The sequence below is a fragment of the Corylus avellana genome, chromosome ca8 (assembly GCF_901000735.1).
Source record: "Corylus avellana chromosome ca8, CavTom2PMs-1.0".
Classification (NCBI taxonomy): Eukaryota; Viridiplantae; Streptophyta; class Magnoliopsida; order Fagales; family Betulaceae; genus Corylus; species Corylus avellana.
The window spans coordinates 25,396,583-25,418,676 of record NC_081548.1 but is presented as its reverse complement, the minus strand read 5'-3'; the positions used below and the strand labels follow the sequence as shown (position 1 = coordinate 25,418,676).

The 22,094-nt window shown below is 36.8% G+C and overlaps 4 protein-coding genes across 5 annotated transcripts; 3 read left to right on the top strand and 1 right to left on the bottom strand.

Annotated features, from left to right (window-relative positions):
• Nucleotides 1-1,148: 1,148 nt before the first annotated feature.
• On the top strand, nt 1,149-5,890 carry LOC132189953 (uncharacterized). The gene is made up of 8 exons (XM_059604810.1): nt 1,149-2,086; nt 2,423-2,546; nt 3,328-3,457; nt 3,745-3,781; nt 3,902-4,139; nt 4,886-4,993; nt 5,079-5,177; nt 5,326-5,890. The coding sequence occupies exons 1-6, from the start codon at nt 1,856-1,858 to the stop codon at nt 4,978-4,980; spliced, it is 855 nt and encodes a 284-aa protein (XP_059460793.1). The 5' UTR covers nt 1,149-1,855; the 3' UTR covers nt 4,981-4,993; nt 5,079-5,177; nt 5,326-5,890.
• A 1,983-nt stretch (nt 5,891-7,873) lies between these two features.
• LOC132189851 (SWI/SNF complex subunit SWI3B) lies at nt 7,874-11,355 on the top strand. The gene is made up of 6 exons (XM_059604665.1): nt 7,874-8,134; nt 8,241-8,680; nt 9,286-9,696; nt 10,441-10,579; nt 10,929-11,056; nt 11,135-11,355. The coding sequence occupies exons 1-6, from the start codon at nt 7,927-7,929 to the stop codon at nt 11,306-11,308; spliced, it is 1,500 nt and encodes a 499-aa protein (XP_059460648.1). The 5' UTR covers nt 7,874-7,926; the 3' UTR covers nt 11,309-11,355.
• Nucleotides 11,356-12,002: 647 nt separating this feature from the next.
• LOC132189852 (psbP domain-containing protein 3, chloroplastic) lies at nt 12,003-14,064 on the bottom strand. The gene is made up of 9 exons (XM_059604666.1): nt 13,821-14,064; nt 13,624-13,730; nt 13,442-13,507; nt 13,263-13,343; nt 13,102-13,184; nt 12,926-13,001; nt 12,441-12,559; nt 12,276-12,320; nt 12,003-12,158 (listed from the first exon to the last, which is right to left on the bottom strand). Exons 1-9 carry the CDS (start codon nt 14,033-14,035, stop codon nt 12,132-12,134), a joined length of 819 nt encoding a protein of 272 aa, XP_059460649.1. The 5' UTR covers nt 14,036-14,064; the 3' UTR covers nt 12,003-12,131.
• A 2,296-nt stretch (nt 14,065-16,360) lies between these two features.
• On the top strand, nt 16,361-21,301 carry LOC132189854 (AT-hook motif nuclear-localized protein 10). 2 transcript variants are annotated; one of them, XM_059604668.1, is made up of 6 exons: nt 16,361-16,511; nt 17,116-17,689; nt 18,552-18,604; nt 19,742-19,873; nt 20,399-20,560; nt 20,715-21,301. In XM_059604668.1, the coding sequence occupies exons 2-6, from the start codon at nt 17,164-17,166 to the stop codon at nt 20,961-20,963; spliced, it is 1,122 nt and encodes a 373-aa protein (XP_059460651.1). In that variant the 5' UTR covers nt 16,361-16,511; nt 17,116-17,163; the 3' UTR covers nt 20,964-21,301. The 2 variants fall into 2 exon arrangements, with proteins under 2 accessions (XP_059460651.1, XP_059460652.1); XM_059604669.1 differs by lacking the exon at nt 16,361-16,511 and adding an exon at nt 16,590-16,831.
• The last annotated feature ends 793 nt before the right edge of the window (nt 21,302-22,094 follow it).

Below are 22,094 nucleotides of genomic sequence, written 5' to 3'. Positions count from 1 at the left end.
CTGAGTTGATTATTGTTTACCTACACATTTGTGTTGGTTTTGCTTAAAATTGAGATGGATTGTTTAATGATTAAGATTAAATTTGATAGATATAATAGTGTATATGTTTCAACGGGTAGAAAATGAGAAGTAGCATAATTTGTATGAGTACAATGGGGTTGAGCACATGTGATCAGTGCTCGTGGAAATAGTTTATGAACATACCTACCTGTTTAACGAAGGAAAATAATGATTCATGTCACAACTAGCATCATCCAAAGTGAGGGTCCCTTTCTTGACTATACTTGCACGGACACCTCCCCAAGCTTTATCCAATCCTTTCTTCTCTGTATATCTACGTACCAAGAGGCGAAACCCAATTTTCAATGGGGTCAATATACAATTAAGGGATTAAATTTAATTTACATACAAGTCAAACCTAATTTTTCAAAGCTTATATATATATATATTGATGATATTAACAAATGTTTCTAACATGATGGAGATCATGGTAGATTAGAAAGAATCCAATGGAAGAACCAAAAAGTGCAACAAGTTTACCTCCGGTCTTTCATCACGTACCTATCATTTTTTACTACTTTTCTTAACTTATTTACTAATTTTGTGTTATACATTCGGATTTTAAGTTTCTAAATATTACTTGTCGGGTTTGGGTTCGGGTTCGGGTAGTGTCCAAATATTGATATAAAACTATATATATTAACTTCAACTCAATCCACTTAATTAAATAGATCAAACTCTATAATTCTAATTTACTAATCTTGTATTAAATTTATATGAAATTTGTTAACGACATAAAAAATTACCCACCATACTGGAATGAGAGCAAAGAGTCCCCCCCTTAGGCTAAATGAATGCGTGGGTGTTTTCATAAATACCATAATGTTTTGCAACGACAAAGAAATGAATATTCAACGGGAAATCCAGCAAAACACGGCGGTGTTAGGTCCGTTTTGGCCTTTGTATGTGCTGGACTCCGTTATGAGTACGTGCAAAAGCAAAAGCTAACGGATTACGGACTGTTTGAGATGAGAGAGAGAGAGAGAGGAATAACAAGAGTTTTTTCTGGGTTGGGGGAAAACATTGTATGATGATATAGGGTCCCACATCCACAACCTCCACAAGCTGTCGGCTTTTGTTTGAGAACTCTGGAAGACAAAAGGGACCCTACTTTTCCCTTCTCTTTCACTCTCTTTTCCTTTCCTTCTCTTCCCTTCCCTCCTCCGCTGCAAATCATGACCCTCTCTCTCCTCCAACGCCACCCATGAAGAAACCAAAAGAAGAGGAAAATCAAAATCCCTCCTCTCCTTTCCCTTCCCTGCTACTGTTAGTGCTAATACTAGTTAGTACTAATACACCAAGAATCTTTTACAGTCTCTGACTTGACCACCTTTTCGTAGCCCAGCCCATGCTTTCTCTATTTTCCATCATCCAATCCCACCACCGACCCCTTGGCCCATCATCCCCACCTCCCCTATTCTAGGGTTTCCTTTTTTTTCTTTCTTTCTACTTTCTCTCCCTCTTTTTTATTTATTTTTTTATTTTTTTGGTTTATTATCGACTCTTTGGGGCTTATTCCCTCCATTACTGTGCTCTCCGATCTCTTCCTTCTCATTCACGATTAGCCCCGCCTCCTGTTTCTTGGATTCCATTTCCAAATTCTATATGGATTCCCAGGATATCTCGTCGTCAACATCTAGGGTTTTTCTAGGGTTTTTCCTTTAATATGCTGCTTTCTGGTTATTGGGTCGACTTTAGTATCTCCTATTTGATCGTCTTTTTTCCAGAATCTTGGGCTTTTCCTATCTGAACTTCAATTGGGTTTCTTTCTTTTATCACTTGAAATTTGTCATTCATGGCTTACCAGTCGATTCCGGGTCCGGGTTCGGGATCGAGTTCTGGTTCCGGGTTTCAGTTCTTGAATTCCCCTTTTGGTGATACCACCTATACCAAGGTCTTTGTCGGGGGACTGGCCTGGGAGACACAGAGCGAGACTATGCGACGGTACTTCGAGCAGTTCGGTGAAATTCTAGAAGCCGTCGTGATCACTGATAAGAATACTGGTCGATCAAAAGGCTATGGTTTTGTGAGTATTTATTGTTATCAGTTTCTGGGTTTTTGCTATCTTATATCTTTCTTATGAAATGAGTATCAGTATATAGTGTACGTAGATGTCAATTATAATCGTTTTACGTGATGATCTTAGAATTGATCAGAGCTGTCTGTATGCCACTTTGAAATTTGGAAGCTTCAGCTGTTTGTATTTATCGATATGTGCTTGCTTGAGTTTATTGGTGTTATATGTATATATCATTTGCGCTAGTTAATGTATGTGAATCTTCCTTGTTCAGTGTCAATGGGGAATTTTTTGTTTGACTATTGAGTGACTTGATTTTCGTTCGGATTTACATGGAGGGTTTAGGTGACTTTTCGCGACCCCGAGGCTGCTAGGAGAGCCTGTGCTGATCCGACTCCAATCATTGATGGCAGGCGGGCAAATTGTAATTTGGCTTCGCTCGGGCGACCCCGGCCTTCTATGCCTTATGGTATGTTATTTTTGCTGGCATTTGCCCTAATATTTATCCTTTGGTGATTTCACTGTTAGGTCATATTATTAGATATTTGAGTCAGATTTTTTATTTTATTTTGAAGATTCATGACTGTATGTTATCTGGTACACTTTAAAATGTTCACAATGTTGCCATCTGGATTAACTTTCTTTGACCTTTCCATTCTTGTACTCAACTTAAGTTTGTTATCTATTATCGAAGGTTTGATTTCTGTGTATCACAAGTTGGGATACTACCCTACTTAAATATGACCTATTGGCTGATGACTTCATTATGGCATAGCTGTGAATGTAATTGAGTTTGCATTTTTCTTCAAAGTAAATATGCAGATGGGGGTATTGCCTTGTTGGTCCTATTGGTAATGCATAGCAGATTTATGTTATTGAGGGAATGAATATTTGACATGCACTTTGTGTTACTATGTTCAAATGGACACTGATTTTACTTATTAAAAAAATGGACACTGATTTTATCAAGCTCAAGCCACTCTGCAAGCCTTTTGAATTTGCAAGAAGTAGCAGTTGGTACGGCAATAAAAGTGCCTCCACGACAATTTGTTTGTCTTTTTTTTTTTTTTTTTGGAAAAATTAATTCTTATTAAATGTAGAAGTAATACTAAAAATTTAAAATAATTGAGCTAGTTTCATTTTTAATTTCAGTCAGTTTAATTTTTGGGCCCTTTTATTCATCTATAATTGTTATCTTCTTAAGTACTTTTTATTTCTTCTGTTTTGCTTTATGCGTTTGCTTATTATAGGACGTCTAAGACCAGCAGCCCCGTACATTGGAAATGTGCAAACCAGCCGGGGGGCTTATATGGGAAGTTTTGGCTACCAGCAACCAGTTTCTTACAGCTACCAACAAGGATTGATGTATCCTCCTTATGGGTAAGTTGTGCATTTCAAAGGGAATAGTCTGCTTAGATTGTCTCAGTATTAATTGATTTATTCTTTAGGCCTGCATGAGATGGCTCATCAGTAGGATAGGGGCCAATTCAACTTATGGTTTACTTGGGAAACCATGGTCATTTCAATGTTATGAATGGTGTTGTATGTTGTTCATCTCATGTAAGGGTCCAAGCTATATTTGCCATTTATATTCGATATGTGCATCCAAATATCCTGGTTTAGTGCTAATCTTTTAAAAAAATTTCAATGGTGGTTTTATCTTGCAGGTATCAAGCATATGGACCTGAATATGTCTATCCACAGGTCAGATTTGGTCCAAAATTTCGGCAGTAATTGAAACCTACATTTTCTAGGAGTTATATAGAATGGGACTATACTGCATGTTTCTTGCAATAATTTTTTGTGTTGTATTTCTTCCCACAGGGTGTTTACAACCCTTATGCAGGTCAGCAATACTATCAGATTTATGGAGTACCTGGGACAGTTAACACTGCTGTCTATCCTTATGGACAGCTCGGACAAACTATTCCTGGTGGTCATGGTTATGCGGCAGTGCCCAGTTATGCTATGCCTGGTCATCAGATAGTACAATTTGGCGGACCTAGTGTTAATGCAATAACAACTTCACCTATGCCTACAATTCAATCACCATATCCTACAGGTACTTTCTTTGTCCTAGAAACTAGTCTTTGTTACTTAACAGCATGAATAGCCACTTGCACTTGCCAAAGAGAATTACACCATGAAAGTTTTAATCCTTACTCTGCTATCAATTTTCCAGAAAACATTCCTTTGTACTTTTTCTTTGCAAAACAATTATTTATTGCTGAATTGAATGGTTCTTCTATGTTACTCGAGCCTTCTTGATGAACCTCACAATGTTAAAATCAAGCCTTTAATGTTTAATTCAGCAATTTACCATAGAAGCCGCACAGTTTGAGAAAGACTGGAAAAAAACTTATTATTGAACTGATATACCAAATGTTGTATTATATAGCATATGTATCAGTACCATCGATAAGATAATTAAATGAGAATGCAAAAGGTTGTAAAACACCTTGAATTGAGGTAATTGTTTGAGGGGAATCTTGAGAATCTGTTTGAGAAAGATCCAGGATAAAGTTAAATTCTGTGTAAATGGTAATGGAATCAGACTAAAATTAGACTTATGATCAGTAGATGAGATAATGGTGTGGATAAAGATGAATGATTAAAATAGGACAAAGGTAGGGAGGTCAAACTGAAGAAAGCAAAAGAGTTTACCAAAAATGAGGCAATAAAGCAAGTCTTCCATTCTTGATGCAGAAAGGGAGAGTCAAACTCAAAATGACACTTGCTTATTAAATTTCTTATCAAGATTTGCACATTGTATATGCCTGATTAGGGTAAGTACATTTGTCTTGTCAGGTATAGCAGCGCCTGTTGCAGCACAACCACAGTTTATGGTTCCTGCTCCTTCTCCTCAGTACATGCAAGGTAGCGGTTCTGACCAAACAGGGTGAGGGGTTGATCAAGGTGAGTGCCACATACATGATCATGCCCATATATGCGGCATGCCACCTGTATGATCTTATTGTTGGAGACTATTGTTTGCTTTCAGGTATCCTTAGATTGCAGCAGGACTAAGAGCAGCGGAACTGCTACTTGAGTGGCGGGCTTCGGATCTAGCCTTGCAAATTATATATTTTGCATTCTAGAGGTACGATTTTCAAATTGAAGTATTTGCAAATGATTTATTTTGATTCTCTTCAGCCCAATTACAGTAGACTTCACATCCCAAATTCTACTAGTCTCTAATTGAAGTATTTATGCCGGAGGTGTTCTTATATCACTTTCGTATTGTGCAGGTCGTACGTAGTCATTCTCACCAGAGAAGTCAAATCAAATGTCTGAGTCGCTCCAGCTGGCGGAGAAGGGATGTGGAAGATGCGGGCTGCTCTTCCTTTAGGACCTTTACCCTAGTGTATCTAAACCCTCGTATAATGCCTCTGCTCTGGATGAGTAGCAGGCAGTCATGGATTGATGGGTGCTGGAATCGGTTTCTAGCAGCCATGTAGGAATAAAACTCTGTAAAAATCATCACTTAGAATCAACATATGATTCTTTTGTAGTCTAGCCCCTGCATTTTGGGTGTATAGATAGTCTCTGGTGGTCTGTGTGGTGTTGGGTCCATTGTATTTAAATGTGATTTGAGTTCTGTGCATATTAGTGCTAGGATTTTTTTTCTTTCAAAAATTCAACTCCTGCATCTTGGACGATTTTTAGAACCTGGCTTCAAAACATGGAGACAGGTCATATCCTATTTGAGAACAATTTTTGTGTGTACTAATATTCCTTCTGATTTGAAGGCGTGTCTTCCAGCAGGTAGGCAACTATACAAGTTCCTAAATATATAGGTTGGATTAATGGTCATTATATTATCTTTTTCGTACCATAATTTTTTTTTAATTAACTTCTAACTCAGCTAATGTTACTCGAGCCTAGTTCTGTAAGGAGCATTAAGGGTCCTGCTTCCTTTTTATTAAGGGATAGAAAGAATATAGGTATAGACCAAATTGAAAATCTTTCAACTCTTCTTTTGCTCATCTTGTCCATATGATGTTATGCATGCCCCAGCACGTGCAAGCTAGATATACAGTGTAGGATTTTATGTCCACAGTTCGTTTTCTTTGCCAGCTGTTTATTGAGAATGTTGCTCAGGCGGCATCATTTTATGTCATAATCATTTCTTTGTCCTGTTAACCTCGACAAGTGGAATCAGAGATGATTAATATCTTCTCTTAAATTTGCACGAGTACCCATGATTCTGCAACACATTATATTTTTCTTTGGATTATTGAGATAACACATACGGTTTTACAAGTACCTAATTATGTTCAGGGTCCCCTATAATCCATTCTGGATTGCAAGGGGGGGGGGGGATTTCTTGTCATTGTGAGCGGTTTTGATGGGTTGGCACCTTTCCCAGAATAAATTGACATGTTTTATATGCATTCTGAATAATCTTTTTTTTTTAAAAAAAAAATTAGTTAATTAATTTCAAAGAAAACTTTGTTCCACGTCCAATTTTCTCACCCAAGGATAAGACTCTCCACGTCATAGGTGGAGGCCCCCTATAGACACTTAAATGATTTTGCACGTAGTGGCCCCGGGATAATTGTGGTAGGTGACTTGCTAGGTCGGTTCTTTGTCTCTTTGGTGGCATTATCGAACACAGCTGTGGTTGCTTCCACTGGCATTGGCATTGACAAACAACGTGTGAAAAGTATTGTGGAATCAACAATTAAAGCCTTTGGCAATATCTTTCGGCCATGTTTCTTCATTTCTGGTCTTACTTATTTTGGTTCGGAGGGAATTGCTGACCCTCAAATTCAATAGTATTAATGTATTATTATAAACAATTTTAATAATAATAATAATCATTAACAGTTTGAATTCAGTTTAAAAATTGTTTAACTAGATTTGTATCAAATTAATCTCTTGGGTACACGAAAAGTTTGTTAATGATTCCTCTACAATACTCCTGTGTTAAGTCCAAATCGATCATTTGTACAAATAAAAAATAAAAAGGGGTGGGTTGGTTGTAAGGGTTCCGTAGAAAAACATGTACAAAATTTATTGATTTTATATGAAAGCATACCATGAGGATACAATTATAATTTCATAAAGTGTTGGGCTCTTGGAACCATTTGAAGCGTGATCCATAAAGAATAATACCTTATTTATACAAGTAACTATATACACCATATTTTTATCTCATTTTGCTGATGTGGCATTGCCAATCAGTCATTCATTTTTTTTAAAAAAAACAAGGGTTGGTCCAATGGTTGGTTGAGACCGTCACATCAATAAAATGGAATAAAAGTATGATTTCTAACATTTCTTTTTTCTCTCTCTCTCTCTCTCTCTCTCTCTCTATATATATATATATATAACATTTTTATCTCAAATGCGGTTGTGAAAGTCTTAATCAAATAATTCTTTTTTTTTCGGTAAGGATTAATCCAAGGGTTGGTTATGACTACTTATTGTGAGATAAACGTGGTTTATATTATTAGTCTACATACACTCCTACTTCATACTCTCAAGTGCACGCTGCTTAATGTAGCACTAAAAATTGTCATTAAATTTTGGATTGGTATTAGTGAATTTTGGACCAATGGTGGTTTGCAGTACCAACTTCTTCTATAAAAATGAGATTGTGGGGAGCTCATTAGGTGGAGGGCGATTTATTTTTCATGAAGATGTATTCTTGGGTCAAAGGCAAAATACATTTTGTTGGAGGAGTTTCTAATCTAGGTCCCGTTAGATCCTGGGCTGGGCCTGGTTTAGATAATGAAATGACAACTCCCAAAACCAGCCCAACCATTTGTACACTCTCTCGTCGAACCCAATTCCAAGTCGCCGCTTTGTTTTATCTCTCTTTCCGAGCAGTTTGAGGCAAAATCATGGCGACCACTTCACCAGCCAAAGAACCCACTGAAACCCCAGCCAAACCGCCACCCCCTATCTCCCAGAGCCCCGTCACCCCCCTGCCCGTCAAGCCCGAGACTCCCACCACCACCACCACAACCACAACCACAACCACCTCCGCCCCTAGGCCTCCTGATCCACCGCCTTCCGATGCCGACGTCATCCACGTCCCCAGCTATTCCCGTAAGTCCCTTCTTTCACCCAACAAAAACATTTAAAGTTTTCATCTTTAATTGTGGTACTGGGTCAATTATTTATTAATTAATTAAGCTTAATCCTCGGATCTTAGGTTGGTTCTCATGGAGCAAAATCCACGACTGCGAGGTCCGGTTCGTCCCGGAGTTCTTCGACACTGCCTCTCACTCCAAGAACCCCGGGTTGTACATGTACTACAGGAACTCCATCGTCAAGCAGTTCAGGGCCAACCCTTCGAAGAAGCTCACTTTTACGGACGCCAGAAAGATCCTGGTAGGCGACGTGGGTTCCATCCGCAGGGTCTTCGATTTCCTGGAAGCGTGGGGTCTGGTCAATTACTCGCCCTCCGCGCACAACAAGCCGCTCAAGTGGGAAGACAAGGAGAGTAAGTCCGACGCCAAAGGAGGCGGCGGCGGCGCTGCTGCGACGGTTGAGTCTTCCGCGGCGGCGGCTTCCAATAGAGAGAGTTCTAACAAGGTGGTGTGCAGTGGGTGCAAGCTCGTTTGCAGCATTGCCTGCTTTGCTTGTGATAAGGTGAGTTTGGGTGTGTTTTTCTGCTTACTGGCAATGTAAAAGTTTTCTGCTTTTTACTCAGTTATATGCTTATGGTTGCAAATTTCGGATATGTGTGTATAGAAGGGAATTTCAATTCGATATGTGTGAAGATTGTTGATTTCATAAATAAATGGCATAGAGAAAGGACCGCTACTAGAAGTTTAGATTTTTTTTTCTTCTTTTTTTTACTTGCGCGATGTAGATTTTTTTTTTAAAATTCAGTATAAGTGTAACACCACCAAAATTCGGTACATATTATGTATGTACTCGTGTCTTGTTGTATATGTGGAAACATTTAGGGTTAGAGGAGTTTCGGCATCATCATCATCTGTCAAAAATGTTATGTGAATACCATATTCCTGTTTGATGCAAATCACAAATAGTTAAGTTCCTGTAGGATATTATTTGTTACTGCAGACTGCAGTTTGTGGCTGATCCCTTTTTTCATAGCCGTATTTGTTATGCATGCTCACTTATATGCTTCAGTATTTCAAGGTTTTTCTTTTCTTTTCTTTTTTTTCCTAGTCTATTTCATTCACTGGCACCACTGTGGCTGATCCTTTAAATCCCTCTTTGTTTATCAGTATGACTTGACTCTTTGTGCAAGATGCTATGTTCGTGGTAACTACCGGGTTGGTGTCAACTCTGGAGATTTCAGGCGGGTTGAGATCAGTGAAGATATGAAGGCAGATTGGACAGAAAAAGAAACTTTGTATCTTCTGGAAGCTATTATGCATTATGGTGATGACTGGAAGAGGGTTGCACAACTTGTTGGTGGAAGAAGCGAGAAGGAATGTGTCGCTCAGTTCATTAAGCTTCCTTTTGGGGAGCAATATCTTAAATATCCAGAATCTGGGGAGGTTGATAACAATTGTAATGCAGTGAAGGATCAAGTTGATGCTGGATGCGGTTTAGAAAGCTCTGGTGCATCATTCCCCAGTAAAAGAATGCGTCTTACACCTCTTGCAGATGCAAGCAACCCAATTATGGCTCAGGTATAGATATGGGGCTGTTTCAGAGTTCCGTGTTTGGTATGGAGTTTATTTGTTCAGAGAACCTGATTACGACTTAAATAAACAGGACCTTAGGATTAGGAATTTATGGCTAGTGGATGATGCTTGCACCCATAACAAAGGTTACTTCATGAGCATCATTTTGTAAGCTTAGGCATTTAAATGGTGTCTTCTTTCTAAAGAGTTGTGTTAAGTTGGTTTAGACTGAGTCACGGAAAACTCAATAAGTTGAACATAAAGTGCTCTAACAATAATAAGAGACTTGGTCCTCCCTATAAGGTTTTCATCATGACCATTTAAGTCTGTGGCATGTCATTTAGTACAGGTGTACTTGGGTTCACTTCTTTTTTTGCTAAGTAATTGAAATAACGTTAGGAGTGAAAAGCATAATCCAGGTACATATGAAGTATACAAGAGACACTTTTAGTCTACTGGAAGTCTAGCTAGATAATCCAGTACTCAACCAGATGGATTGAGATTATGGCTTTTTGAGTGAGTTTTATGGCTATCTTTTAATATCCAGCCAATCAATCCAAGTTGACCGGCGAGTCAAAATCATCTTTTAGGTCCACTTGGAAATTATAACTATTTATATTTGATATCAACTTAGTGAATGTTAAATCCGCTTTATCCAAATATATGTGTTGGTAGTACTCTTCTTTTTTTGAAAGCAATTCAGATCTTCAAAAGGTCAACTTTGACATTTATACTTGGAACACTTCTCAGGCTGCATTTCTGTCAACTCTGGCGGGTGTAGACATTGCAGAAGCTGCTGCCCGAGCAGCGGTTTTGAGTCTCTCTCAGGTAGGCCATGGAGCAAATAGAGAGCATCTTGGTACTCTTGCCAGGAATACAAAATTGCAAGGTATAAGTCGTTCTGATCAGGAACTTATCTCAATCATTTAGGATTTGGATTACGTACTTGGCTGTGTTGGGCTGGAATTGTGTTTAGGATGTTAGTGGTTTGCTGTTGTAATCGGCACAAAGTAGACAAGTTTTCAATTTTAAGGGATTTCAGTAAGTGTTACCCAATTGATTTGCAAGGATACTCTACAGGTCAATTGGGGACCATTTTGCAACTTTCAGGAACGTAGGACATCCTTCACATGCCTTTTAAATAGTCAAATAAGTGCTACCCAGAACCTTAGTTGGGGAATATCCCAATGTTGAGACTACCAAACTTTCTGCAAATTAATGGCTTATTTCTGATGCAGAAGCTGATGTTGCATCTAATGGCGACACCACCCAGAATGCATTGGACGGAGCTTTCGTAGAAGCAAATTCACAGATTCAGAAGGAACAGCTGGATGTGGAGAGAGCAATTTCTGAGATTACACAGCAGGTTTGCATGATTCTTTGTCATTTTTATATGCTTCTGTAACCTTATGCATAATTTGCTGACAATTAGGAGTTAATGCAGATGAAAGCAATACAAAATAAGCTTGTTCGTTTTGAGGATCTAGATTTGCAGATGGAGAAAGAATGGCAGCAATTGGAATCTATGAAGAACATGCTCTTTGTTGATCAGCTTGCCCTCTTGTTTCATAAAAGTTCTGAAGAACGAATGGAACAAAAGAATATGAGAACAGATTGATGTTACATTATTCATGAATGTCTATATACTCATCTATTTTTGCTTTAGCTGTCTATTTACTTACCAATGGGATCTGCTCAACTGAAGTAGTTGCAAAACCACATGCCCTTCCCCCCCACTATAGATTTCCACTATGGGTAGAATTGTTACCCAAAACTGTTTGACCTAAGTAAGCAATAATAGGATAGAGATCTTGACAATTTTGTTGTTTGAATTGTTAACAATTCGAATAACAAAATATGAGAAAGTTAATACTGGTCTACCTGTCCAAACAAATTTTAGGATCTGTACTTATTTAGGCAGGTGGGTCTTATATGAAATCCTTTCACATTTACTGACTAGATTGCAAATGTGAAAGATTGCAAATTTCTGGGTTTAAGTGGGTAGTGACCTATCTTGTCCTTGGTTGGATTAGGGTTAAGCAAGTGAATACTGTGGAATTTCAATCAAAATTTGCCCATCCTTGGTGTGTACGTGTACGCCAATCTCACTGAAGTTTATTGATTGTTCACTATTCGTGTATGCCTCAACTCAAGATTGGTGTTTCTCTAGTCTCGCTGCTTCATGTATCCAAATCCACCAATGTCATTATTGGAAGAAAGGGTTGGGGTGCAGTGCAATCCCAAGCAGATAAATCTGCAGAGAACGTGTATTTAATATAGCAATCTGTTTGCCGAGCAACTGGTTGATTGAATACATCGAATTTACTTGAATATCATTCATGGGGACCAATCTAAACAAATTTTCAGTGCAACATGTTTGATATACAAAACTAGTGAGCAAGAACACAAAACCAAATCTTCATCTTCTAGTTAGTATTTTTTCAAATAAACCTGAAGGATGCTACCGCCTGCAAAAAAAAAAAAAAAAACCAAATAAGAGACGCATTTCACTTGAATGTGCTTAATGTTGGAAAAAATATATTTTTTATATATATAAGGAACTATATAAGTATACGCCACTTCACCTTCTCAATGTTGAAGCTGTATTTCTCTGATTCTTCCTCCATGAACTGCATGAAAATATTTGAACAATCAGTACCTAGTATTGAATGTGCATTGTGCGCCTTGGACACACTGCCAATCATATGGAAGCACAAAGACTTCAATGTAGGCTATGTAGCCATATCTACCTGTCCTGTCACAGTATATAGTCTATTGTACCAGCCATTGGATGCCATCCCAATTGCTGAAAACAAACGTCTGCGACTTTCACCAGGATTTTGTAGCGAATACTCAATGTAATAAATCCCTGATTTTGAATGAAATTAAAAATTAAAATAATTACATTCATGTAAAGAAAGATATATGTAGAATGTATGTGTGTCTAGGTCTTGTTTTTTAAGACCATTAGCCAAGGGATCACGATTCGATCCTATAATACTGCCGTGCAATGGACAGTTTCATGTGAGAGGTTATCCGATTTGCCCAAAACCCACCTACTCAGACAGGAGCTTAGACAGGTGCTTTCGGCTATTCGGGCATGGCCCGAACAGGTGCAGGGGAATCCATCCTTATTAGCCAAGGAGGAGCACCTTTCGGACAGGTTTAAACAAATTCCCGAGTCTATATATTTACATTGTTAAAGTAGAGTGGCTGCAAAAGGATATGCAATTACCATTTGAGGCTTTACAGTCTATGAGTTTCGCTGCCACACCTGGAGGCCTTTGCCAGCTTCTATCCAGTCCATTAACCTGTTAAAACACATTTATCATGTAAAAAAAAGGCATGTAATTAGCTGGAACAAGCTAGCTTTCTACTGAAAAATATTGAATAGATTCTGTAAAATCCCACCAGAGTCTCAGCAAAAGCATCGACTTTGCCGAAAGACTCCATCCTGGTAAAATCCGCTCCAAGCCCCGTAATCACAACGCTGACTGAGGCAACCCATTAAGCCATTTCATTTCAATATTCAGGGATAAAATACTGAATACATGGATCCATCAGGAAACTACCATTTGAATTTGACGCCTCTTCTGGGTAGAAAGCTGTAATTGATTTAAATCCATTAGGCTCTCCTGCCCCTATTTGCCAATCTGCATAAACAATCACCCATTTGCATTAACAACCACACCCTGTACTACTCAAACCATAATCAACATAATTTTTTTAAAAAAAGGTAATCATTGTTCACCTTGAGGAATCAGTATCTTGAACTTGTTCACGTCGTCAGTATAAAGACGAAAATTCTCTGGCACATCTGAAATTTATATGATATTGAATTTGAACAATAACTTAGTATCAAGTACAAACTTTAAGAACCCAGAAAGAAAAGTACAAACTTTGAGATGGGAAAAGCAGAGACAGGAATTTCACCCTTCTCAGCCAATGCATTTGGAATGATCAACGGAAAAGTTGCAGTAGCAGCCATCTGAAGCACAAAATCCCTTCTTTTTGCCCCGAATCCTTCTTGTACCCGAAAACTGACAAGAAGATAGATAATCAATTACAAAGTGAACCCAAAAAGATAAGAAAAACAAACAATCAAAACTTATTATGTTGGTTTCTTGTACCGTGATTCTCGGTGCTGCTGTTGGCTGTTCTTGCAACATAGTACATTATGTTTTGTACCTGAAGAAACCGAACCAAGAGCCTCAGTAGCTATGTCTCGCGCCAGAACATGGAAACTAGTATTCGGATTTCGTGGACCTTTCCTATTGGATAAAGCTGTGAAGTGGCAGATGGAAGGTCGCAGCGACAATGGATACGGTGAGGCAACAGACGCCATGCTTTCTAGATATGCCTCCCGGCCATATCCGCTTTTTAGCCCTTCTTTTTTCTATTTTTATTTTTGGACAATGTTTTATTAAAATTATACTTGGGCAAATTTCTCTAATTTAATATTACTAAAATATATATATACTAAATTAAACCAATTTAATTTTTTCTTTTTAAATTTATATCAAAATTCACTTAAAAAAAAGAAAAGGAAAAATATATAGGTATCATCTTTATTGTTGAGTTTTATTGGAAATTTACTATAGAATTAGAATCAACACAAAAATAAAATGTTGAATTTTATTATTATTATTATTATTATTATTTTATCTAGTTAACGAGTTGAATATTTAAGTACTTATCTATACTGGACATGTCACCATGATCATGTCAGTATAAGGAATTTTTATACGTACTTATTTAAGTATATGTATTTCATGTCCAAGGAATTAGGAACCCGACAATGCCACATCATCAATGCAAAAGGGTAGCATTATTTTTTTGTTATTGGATATTTAAGGTAGTTCAACTTGTCACGGTAGGATTTGTATGACTCATTTTAAAAAATAAATAAATAAATAAATTATTTTTAATAATACGTTTTTTGATAAAATTTTATTTCAAATTAAATTAATAATACCTATTTAAAAATATATGATAAACATTAATTTGGTACATTAAATTGAATTAATTTTTTTTATTTAAATTTAGAGTAAAAAATTTATCTAGTATTTTTTTATTTGACATATCATGTCTTAAAAGAAAAATAAATAAGTAAATAAAAATACATGTCTGAGCAAAAGGTGGATTAAAGCCAAAAGAGTAATTTGTCCATTGCTTCCGTCTTTTTCTTTCCTACTAAAAAGATTCCAAGGCATTGGTAATCATGACATAAAATAAAAATCTGGCTGGCCGACCTGAATTTGTGGTCTAAAATTGCAATCACAAATCGATGGGTACTAAAAAGTAATTTTTTAAAAATTGAATTCCCATTTTTTTAAACAAAATTTGTTCAGGTCAAATTTTTCGTTATTACCATTTGGAAAAACAGAAAAAGAAAAAGGTGTTTTTTGCAAGAAAAGGCACTTTAATGCATTTTTTGATAAGCATCCAAGGAATTATAGGAAGCACTCCTTGGATGAAAGAATGAGTTCGAATTGATATTGAATTTCTAAAATAATTTTCTTTTTATGTTTTAATTAATAGCATCAATGACTATCATATTGCCTGTGTAATTATTATTTATATTTATTTATTGTTTCAAGAAAAAAGAAATTTAAAAAACTCAAAGTAAGAATATACCTAAGTATATTTTATACTTATCAACCTAATTATAAGAAGAAACTTAAATATCAATAAATAAAATAAAATAAAAAAACCCTTTTAAGTCCTTTGGCTCATAGGCGTAGAATTTCATAAGAGTGGCTACTATTACAACAATTTATAAAATATTTATCACGTTAATTATCAAACAATTAAATTGTATTATAGCTAATGTGACACGATCAAGTCAGTTTGTAATTTTACATAACACTTATCATGTCAGTCTCTAATTAAAATTGATCGTGATTGATGTGATCATGTAACATGAATCGACATGTTACTCGTAAGAGTGTTGTATTAATAATGACCGGCCTAATAAGATTACTAGGGATCGTAAAAATTGTAATATCTCGTAGAGATCCTATTATGCCTATCTATCTGAATAGGGGTAGGTTGTCCTAGTAAATCTCGAACAGATAAACTCCATAAAAATTTATCTATATTTATTGTCCGAATGGTAAAATTGCTGAAAATTCATGTAGTCTAACTTGTGGCTATAAAGTCAAACACAAATCTAGGTTTTGATTATTTGCTTACTATTTTGTATGTCCCTTTTTGGACCAACTACCCATCACCAACCCTCGGCTATTTTAATTCTGATTACCCAAAGTTTTTGAATCTGTTTAGAATACACAAAGACAAAGACGAGTAATTATTGTAATTATAATTTCAATTGTAATTATATTATTGAAGATAACTTAGAACGGAAAGAAAAAGAAAAGAACAAGAGCAAAATACAAAATTGACACAGACAATATCCCTACAAATAGTCAGGTACGAAAACCAATATACTCGCTTTGGATGAGTGACACGTGTCGATACTTAAGATATTTAGAGCTTATCTGCAACGTGGCATTCGTACGTAGCGAGTATGGAAAATTAATATTCGAGGAGGTAGGTTTGGAGGAAAGCAAATTAGGGTGCTTTTTACCTGCCCTTTTTTAATAAAGGTCCGCTCCGTATGAGGCAAGGCATGAAAAAGAGGAAAACCCCAAAATTTTTTAAAAAATATAAAAATATAAAAATAAATAAATATTCAGAATTCTCGCAATTCTTTATTAGAAAAAGCTGTCCGGAGCACCTCTGCGTTGCGGTCCCAAAACCCTAGAATTTTCTCCTCTCTCTAATTTTCGAGCTCCGCTATATTTTTCTCTAAATTATTGGTGAGTGATACTGATTTTTTCGATTATTTTCCGGTTTTCCTATATTTTCGCTGTATTTTTCGCTCTTCTTTTAACTCCAAATTTTCGAAATTAGCTTTTTTTCCTTTTTATTTTCCGTAATGGTTAATTTTTGTTTGGTTTAAACTTTAATTAAAAATTAAATTTGCGAGATCCATGTTGAGGAAATTTGAGGAAAAAAATTAAAAAATTCTTCACTCTCGCAAGGTTTTATGCTAGTTTTGCAGTAAATGTTAGGGTTTTCTTCTTTGTAACTTTCACTAGATTCTGTCCGAGATTTGATGAGCCAAACTCACTTCGAGGTTTGAATTCTCAAACTCACAATTAAAGATCAGTGCTTTCACAAATCCCACTCACAGAAGTTTGAATTTCACTGTCATTTCTTTTTAATTATAATTATCAGTGTGTGTCGTAGATTACTACAATTTGTTTGGAAAATCTAATAGTACATTGCAAAGTTTCTTCTTTGTTTTTGTTTTGTAGAGTGGTGCTTGTTCGCTAATATAATAGTCTTTCGTGGACTAGGGTTTGTTTGATAATCTGAGAGTAAAATTTCATAGTTCATGTCTTTCTTTTGGGCTTGTAGATTAGGGTTTGCAGGCATTGTATGAAAAATTAGCAGTGGAAGAGAAAGATGTCGGGATCAGAGACGGGAGTGATGGCGAGTAGAGAGGTCTTCTCCGTGGGGCTTCAGCAGAAGACTCAGCCGCTCGTACAGAACATGCGCTTGGCGTTCGGTGTCGACGGCGGTAACGTTTACAAGCCCGTTGGCGCGGCCACAGCAGCCTCAACCTCGACCTCGACCTCGCCGACTTACCAACCCTCCTCCGGCGACGGTGGGTCCAACACCGCCATCCCCGGTGGTGGTGCCATGGTTAATGTGAATGTGAGCAGTATGGGTGGTAGTGGCGGTGAGCCCGTGAAGAGGAAGAGAGGGAGGCCCAGGAAGTACGGGCCAGATGGCGCCATGTCACTGGGTCTCACCCCTACGCCTCAGTCTGTCACGGTAACCCAGTCAGGTGGAGTCTTTTCTTCTCCTCCTCCTCTTCCTTCTGTGCCTACTCCACCGCTTTCTGGAGGGTCAGCCTCACCGACTTCGTTCAAGAAAGCTAGGGGTAGACCGCCCGGTTCTAGCAAGAAGCAACAATTGGAAGCTCTGGGTAACCGTTATTTTCCTTGAATCTTTATGGGTTTGATGTCTTTTGCAGTTTATTGGTCTGTCACGTGGTTAGTTTAATTGGAATGTTTTAAGGCAATAGTAGTTTTGACCTGTTCTCATGCTTAATTTGATTATCTGGGTGTTCTACTTAATAGATTTTTTTCCGCCTCAGCTGCCTGAGGTTGTTTCTGACAGGGAAAGGAATGGTTGGTGTTGATATAATAAAGGAATAGGAAAGAATAGGAAAGCAATAGAGTTATGCAGGAGCTTGGGATCTGTCAGATCTGTTTTGTTTAGATTCTTGATTCATAATTACTTTTATGCCCCTTGCTTGTTATTTGCCCGTTGCTACTCTGATTGGAATTTTTATGATTTTTCTGTTAATTTATATGCATATTATGCAACATATAGCGTGTTTTAAAAACTTAAGGTTTTTTTAATTTTAAGTTTTTCTGTTAATTTTACGTCACAATTTCTTCTAATTGTTTTTACATATTTTCAATACATTACTCCATATTGAGATCAATCTGAACTTTGTACTCTTGATTTATTTATTTATTTTTTTTTACCACATAAACAGAGTTTCCCAGTCCCCTCTTCCCAAAACAAATGGAAAAAAAAAAAAAAAAAGGATGGAAGAAAAACAGAAGATGACTTTTTCATATTTATAGCAGGAATCTACTATGTCAAATAAAAACAAAAACAGAAAAGAAAGGAATCTATGCCAATGGGTTCTTTTTGGGCAATGTATTTTGATTCCTCTTTATTGCCTTCCTATTTAGTGCAGTGGACGTCTTTCATGTGCTATTGGGCTGTAAATTACATTGACATAATTATTATCTCATGGAGGTTTCTTCTTGCAGGATCAGCAGGTGTTGGGTTTACACCACATGTTATTACTGTGAAAGCTGGAGAGGTATGTTTTTCAGCTTTTTCATACGTTTTTATGGATCTTATCTTAACTTTCTCTTTGGTGTTGCATTTGAACATTGCTGAAATCTGTTTTTTTTTTTTTTTTCCCCTGAACTGAAATTTGCATATTTATAATTGTTCTCTTGGGCTAGAGCGTATATCTGGGTTGCAAGTGTAATTGTTTTTATATCTTAAATGCTATTCCGTGGCGTGTAAATAAACAAACTAAAAAATAAAAAATTCCGTGGCGTGTAAATAAAAGAAAAGAAAGTTGTGTGGAAGCTTTCATTTGAATGGCAAAAGGACTTGGATCATCTTCAATTTGCTTTTCAATAGGATGTGGGAAGTGCATGAAATTATTTAATTATTCCTTGAATAGTAATTCCTTCTCATAATTTTAGGTGGCTGATCAGTGATCGATATGTTTGCACCCTTAATAAGTTAGTTCTTAAAAGGAGAATATATCTTTGAAAATTCTTATGCATACGAAGGGCATCTATTTCACTAAAATATCTACCCAACTAGTTATGCTGATAAAAGAATTCTACTGAAGCCACTGCTACAGGTCATTTGTTACCTGATATGAAGTGGTGCCAAATAAGCTTACATCTTACCTTTTTCGTATATTTATTACATGGGATTTGAGTTAATATTGTTTTGTTGAACACAAACACCATGTCTGTGGTGGAAGTGCTTTATTTATAGATCTTAGTTGATGGTCTGTGTTGACGATGATGTTTAGGAGTCTTCCACAAGATGCTATGAAGTGTCTGAATCAGATTTGTGTCTGAAGCTCATATATAATTCTTTCCAATCCTAAAGTGCATGCAGCCTAATCCCCAACATTTCATACTCTGACCTGGAATGGACATCTATTTTGTGAAACATGTCCCGTGCTAGGTGCAAAACAGAACGCGATTGTTAGGAGTTGTTGAAATTCTCACACTAATTTAGTATATCCTGGGGTTGCAGTTTAGAAGTTCTGGACTTTAATTCTCTTATGTTGTTGATGTCAATCATGCTTATGCTTCTTTATTTATGCCAACTTATATGGTGCTTACTTTTTGTAAATTTATGAAACTTATAATCATAAAAGATTAGTCGATTAGGGAATTTAACATTACACGTATTCTATTTTCAGGATGTATCGTCAAAAATAATGTCATTTTCTCAGCATGGTCCAAGGGCGGTCTGCATCCTGTCAGCAAATGGAGCCATATCTAATGTGACTCTTCGCCAACCAGCCACATCTGGTGGAACTGTAACTTATGAGGTTTGTCAGATTGCTAACAACTTTTTTGCTGGCATTCCCCTTATTATGAGGTGAAACATTAATTTATGAAGTGTTGGCATTTCGACCTGTCAACTATTATAGGAAGTGTTGTAAATATCCTAATATTGGTGGTGGGCAGGTAACTGCGTTGGAATTGACATGGCAGTAAATGAGAAGAAAGTTAAGACATTGGATATCTATAGTAGCAGTAGTGTTATCAAACCCATTGCTTTTATGACCAAGCATGTATTACCTTGTAATTTTTCAAAGTACTTTTCTATGGAGATGTCTAAAATTCAGTCTTTCAAACCTGGATACCAAAGACAAGCGGGTCTTACTGTGGCCAGAATTGGCTCGTGGAATTTTTCCTTGGATGAGGAAAAAGCTGAATAGAGAGTTCAACTTACCTGTAGATTTTGATTAAACGTAGGATAATTATTTGGACTTTCTTGCTCCTTTGCCATGTATCTATATTGCTAGTTCCTGATTTTCATTCTCTTTTAAATAAATTTTCTTATTATGCAGGGGCGTTTTGAAATTCTGTCCCTTTCTGGTTCGTTCCTGCTATCTGAAAATGGTGGTCAGCGGAGCAGAACTGGGGGTTTAAGCGTGTCTTTATCTGGCCCAGATGGTCGTGTTTTAGGTGGGGGTGTGGCAGGCCTTCTCACAGCTGCATCCCCTGTTCAGGTGCGTTTTGTTTTATTTATTTCCTTTGCTTCTACATTTGTCAGTTGTGGGAGGTGCTTTGTTAAAAATATTTGCATGGTGCCAAATGTTTGTTTATATCAATTTGCAAATTATGTGATATGGCAATGAACAGTTGAGCTGTTTTATATTGCAGGTAGTGGTTGGGAGTTTTATTGCAGATGGTCGAAAGGAGTCAAAGTCAGCAAACCAGAATTACCAGAATGAAGCTTTGACTGCCCCACCAAAGTTTGCCGCTGGCGGTGGGCCGACAGGGGCCAGCAGCCCACCATCACGCGGAACCCTTAGTGAATCCTCAGGTGGGCCGGGAAGCCCACATAACCATAGTACAGGAGCTTGCAATAACAGTAACCCACAGGGGATGTCTAGCATTCCGTGGAAGTAAAAACTAAACCCCCCCTTGTACCTATAATCTTTTTAACCTATTTGTGTTGTAGGGAGGCAGGAGCTCTAATGTTGTGTTTTCATTTATTTTTAAGCCTTAAAGAGACCATTTGTAATTCAGGCCTTGTGTACTTCTGTAGAATAAGGACTAGAATTAGTTTCCAACCAGTTAGTGACAGTTGCCCTTTGCACTTACTAAGTTAGAAAATTAGGGAGAAAGCTTCTGCTCTTAGGAATTTCTTGGTTGAGATGGTGTTTTAGCTTGTTATGCCTTGGCTTACCTTGTAGCTTCTTATTATTGATTATGGTTATAAATTGTGCCATTTTTCTGTATCTTTATCATGGCGTCCAACTATGCTTATTCTGTCCCCGTCCTTTTTTTTGTTTTGTTTTTTTTTTTTTTTTTTTTTTTTATGTGTCAGTTGAGCATACTTGATGGGTCCGAAGCATGTCTCCAAATTTAGAATAACAATAAGTATAATTGTTATTGAGATGACGTGGATAAAGCTGCTAATTACTTAATTTGTAAGCTGTTGTCCGATGTCCCCTGCCTAATAATACACCACCAAATGTTATTGGCTATTTTGTTAAAAATTATATTTTTTGTCTTTTGTTTTATGCTAATCAATAGTCTCCAAGAAGTAGCTTAACCAGTTGTAGACCACATTTAATGAAGCGAATTTTCACTTCTCCTCCCTTGTGTGAACATGTCAAAAAAAAAAAAAAAAAAAAAACACAAAACAGTAAAAACATTAAAGCACACTTACAAATATAAAATCAATTTTCATATATTTATGTCGTCTCAAAACACTTTTAAATTAAAAATTAAAAAACAAACATCCTCAAAACACATTAAAAAGCATACTCATTATGTTATTCCTAAAATGAGAAAATTACTAAAAGTGGTTTGCAGTTGTGTCAAATCCATACTACTAAAAATATTTTGAAGATACTTAAAATAAGCTAACTAGATATCTCGGAGACCCCGTTCTCGGTAAAGATGGAACACCTGCCATATCAAGCTGCATTGTTCCAGTTTTCATTCTGACAGAATGTCTGTACTGTAAGCCGCCTTCTTTTTTATTTTTTTTTTAAAAAAATTCTTTTTTCTTTTGAGCTTTTGAGATAAAAT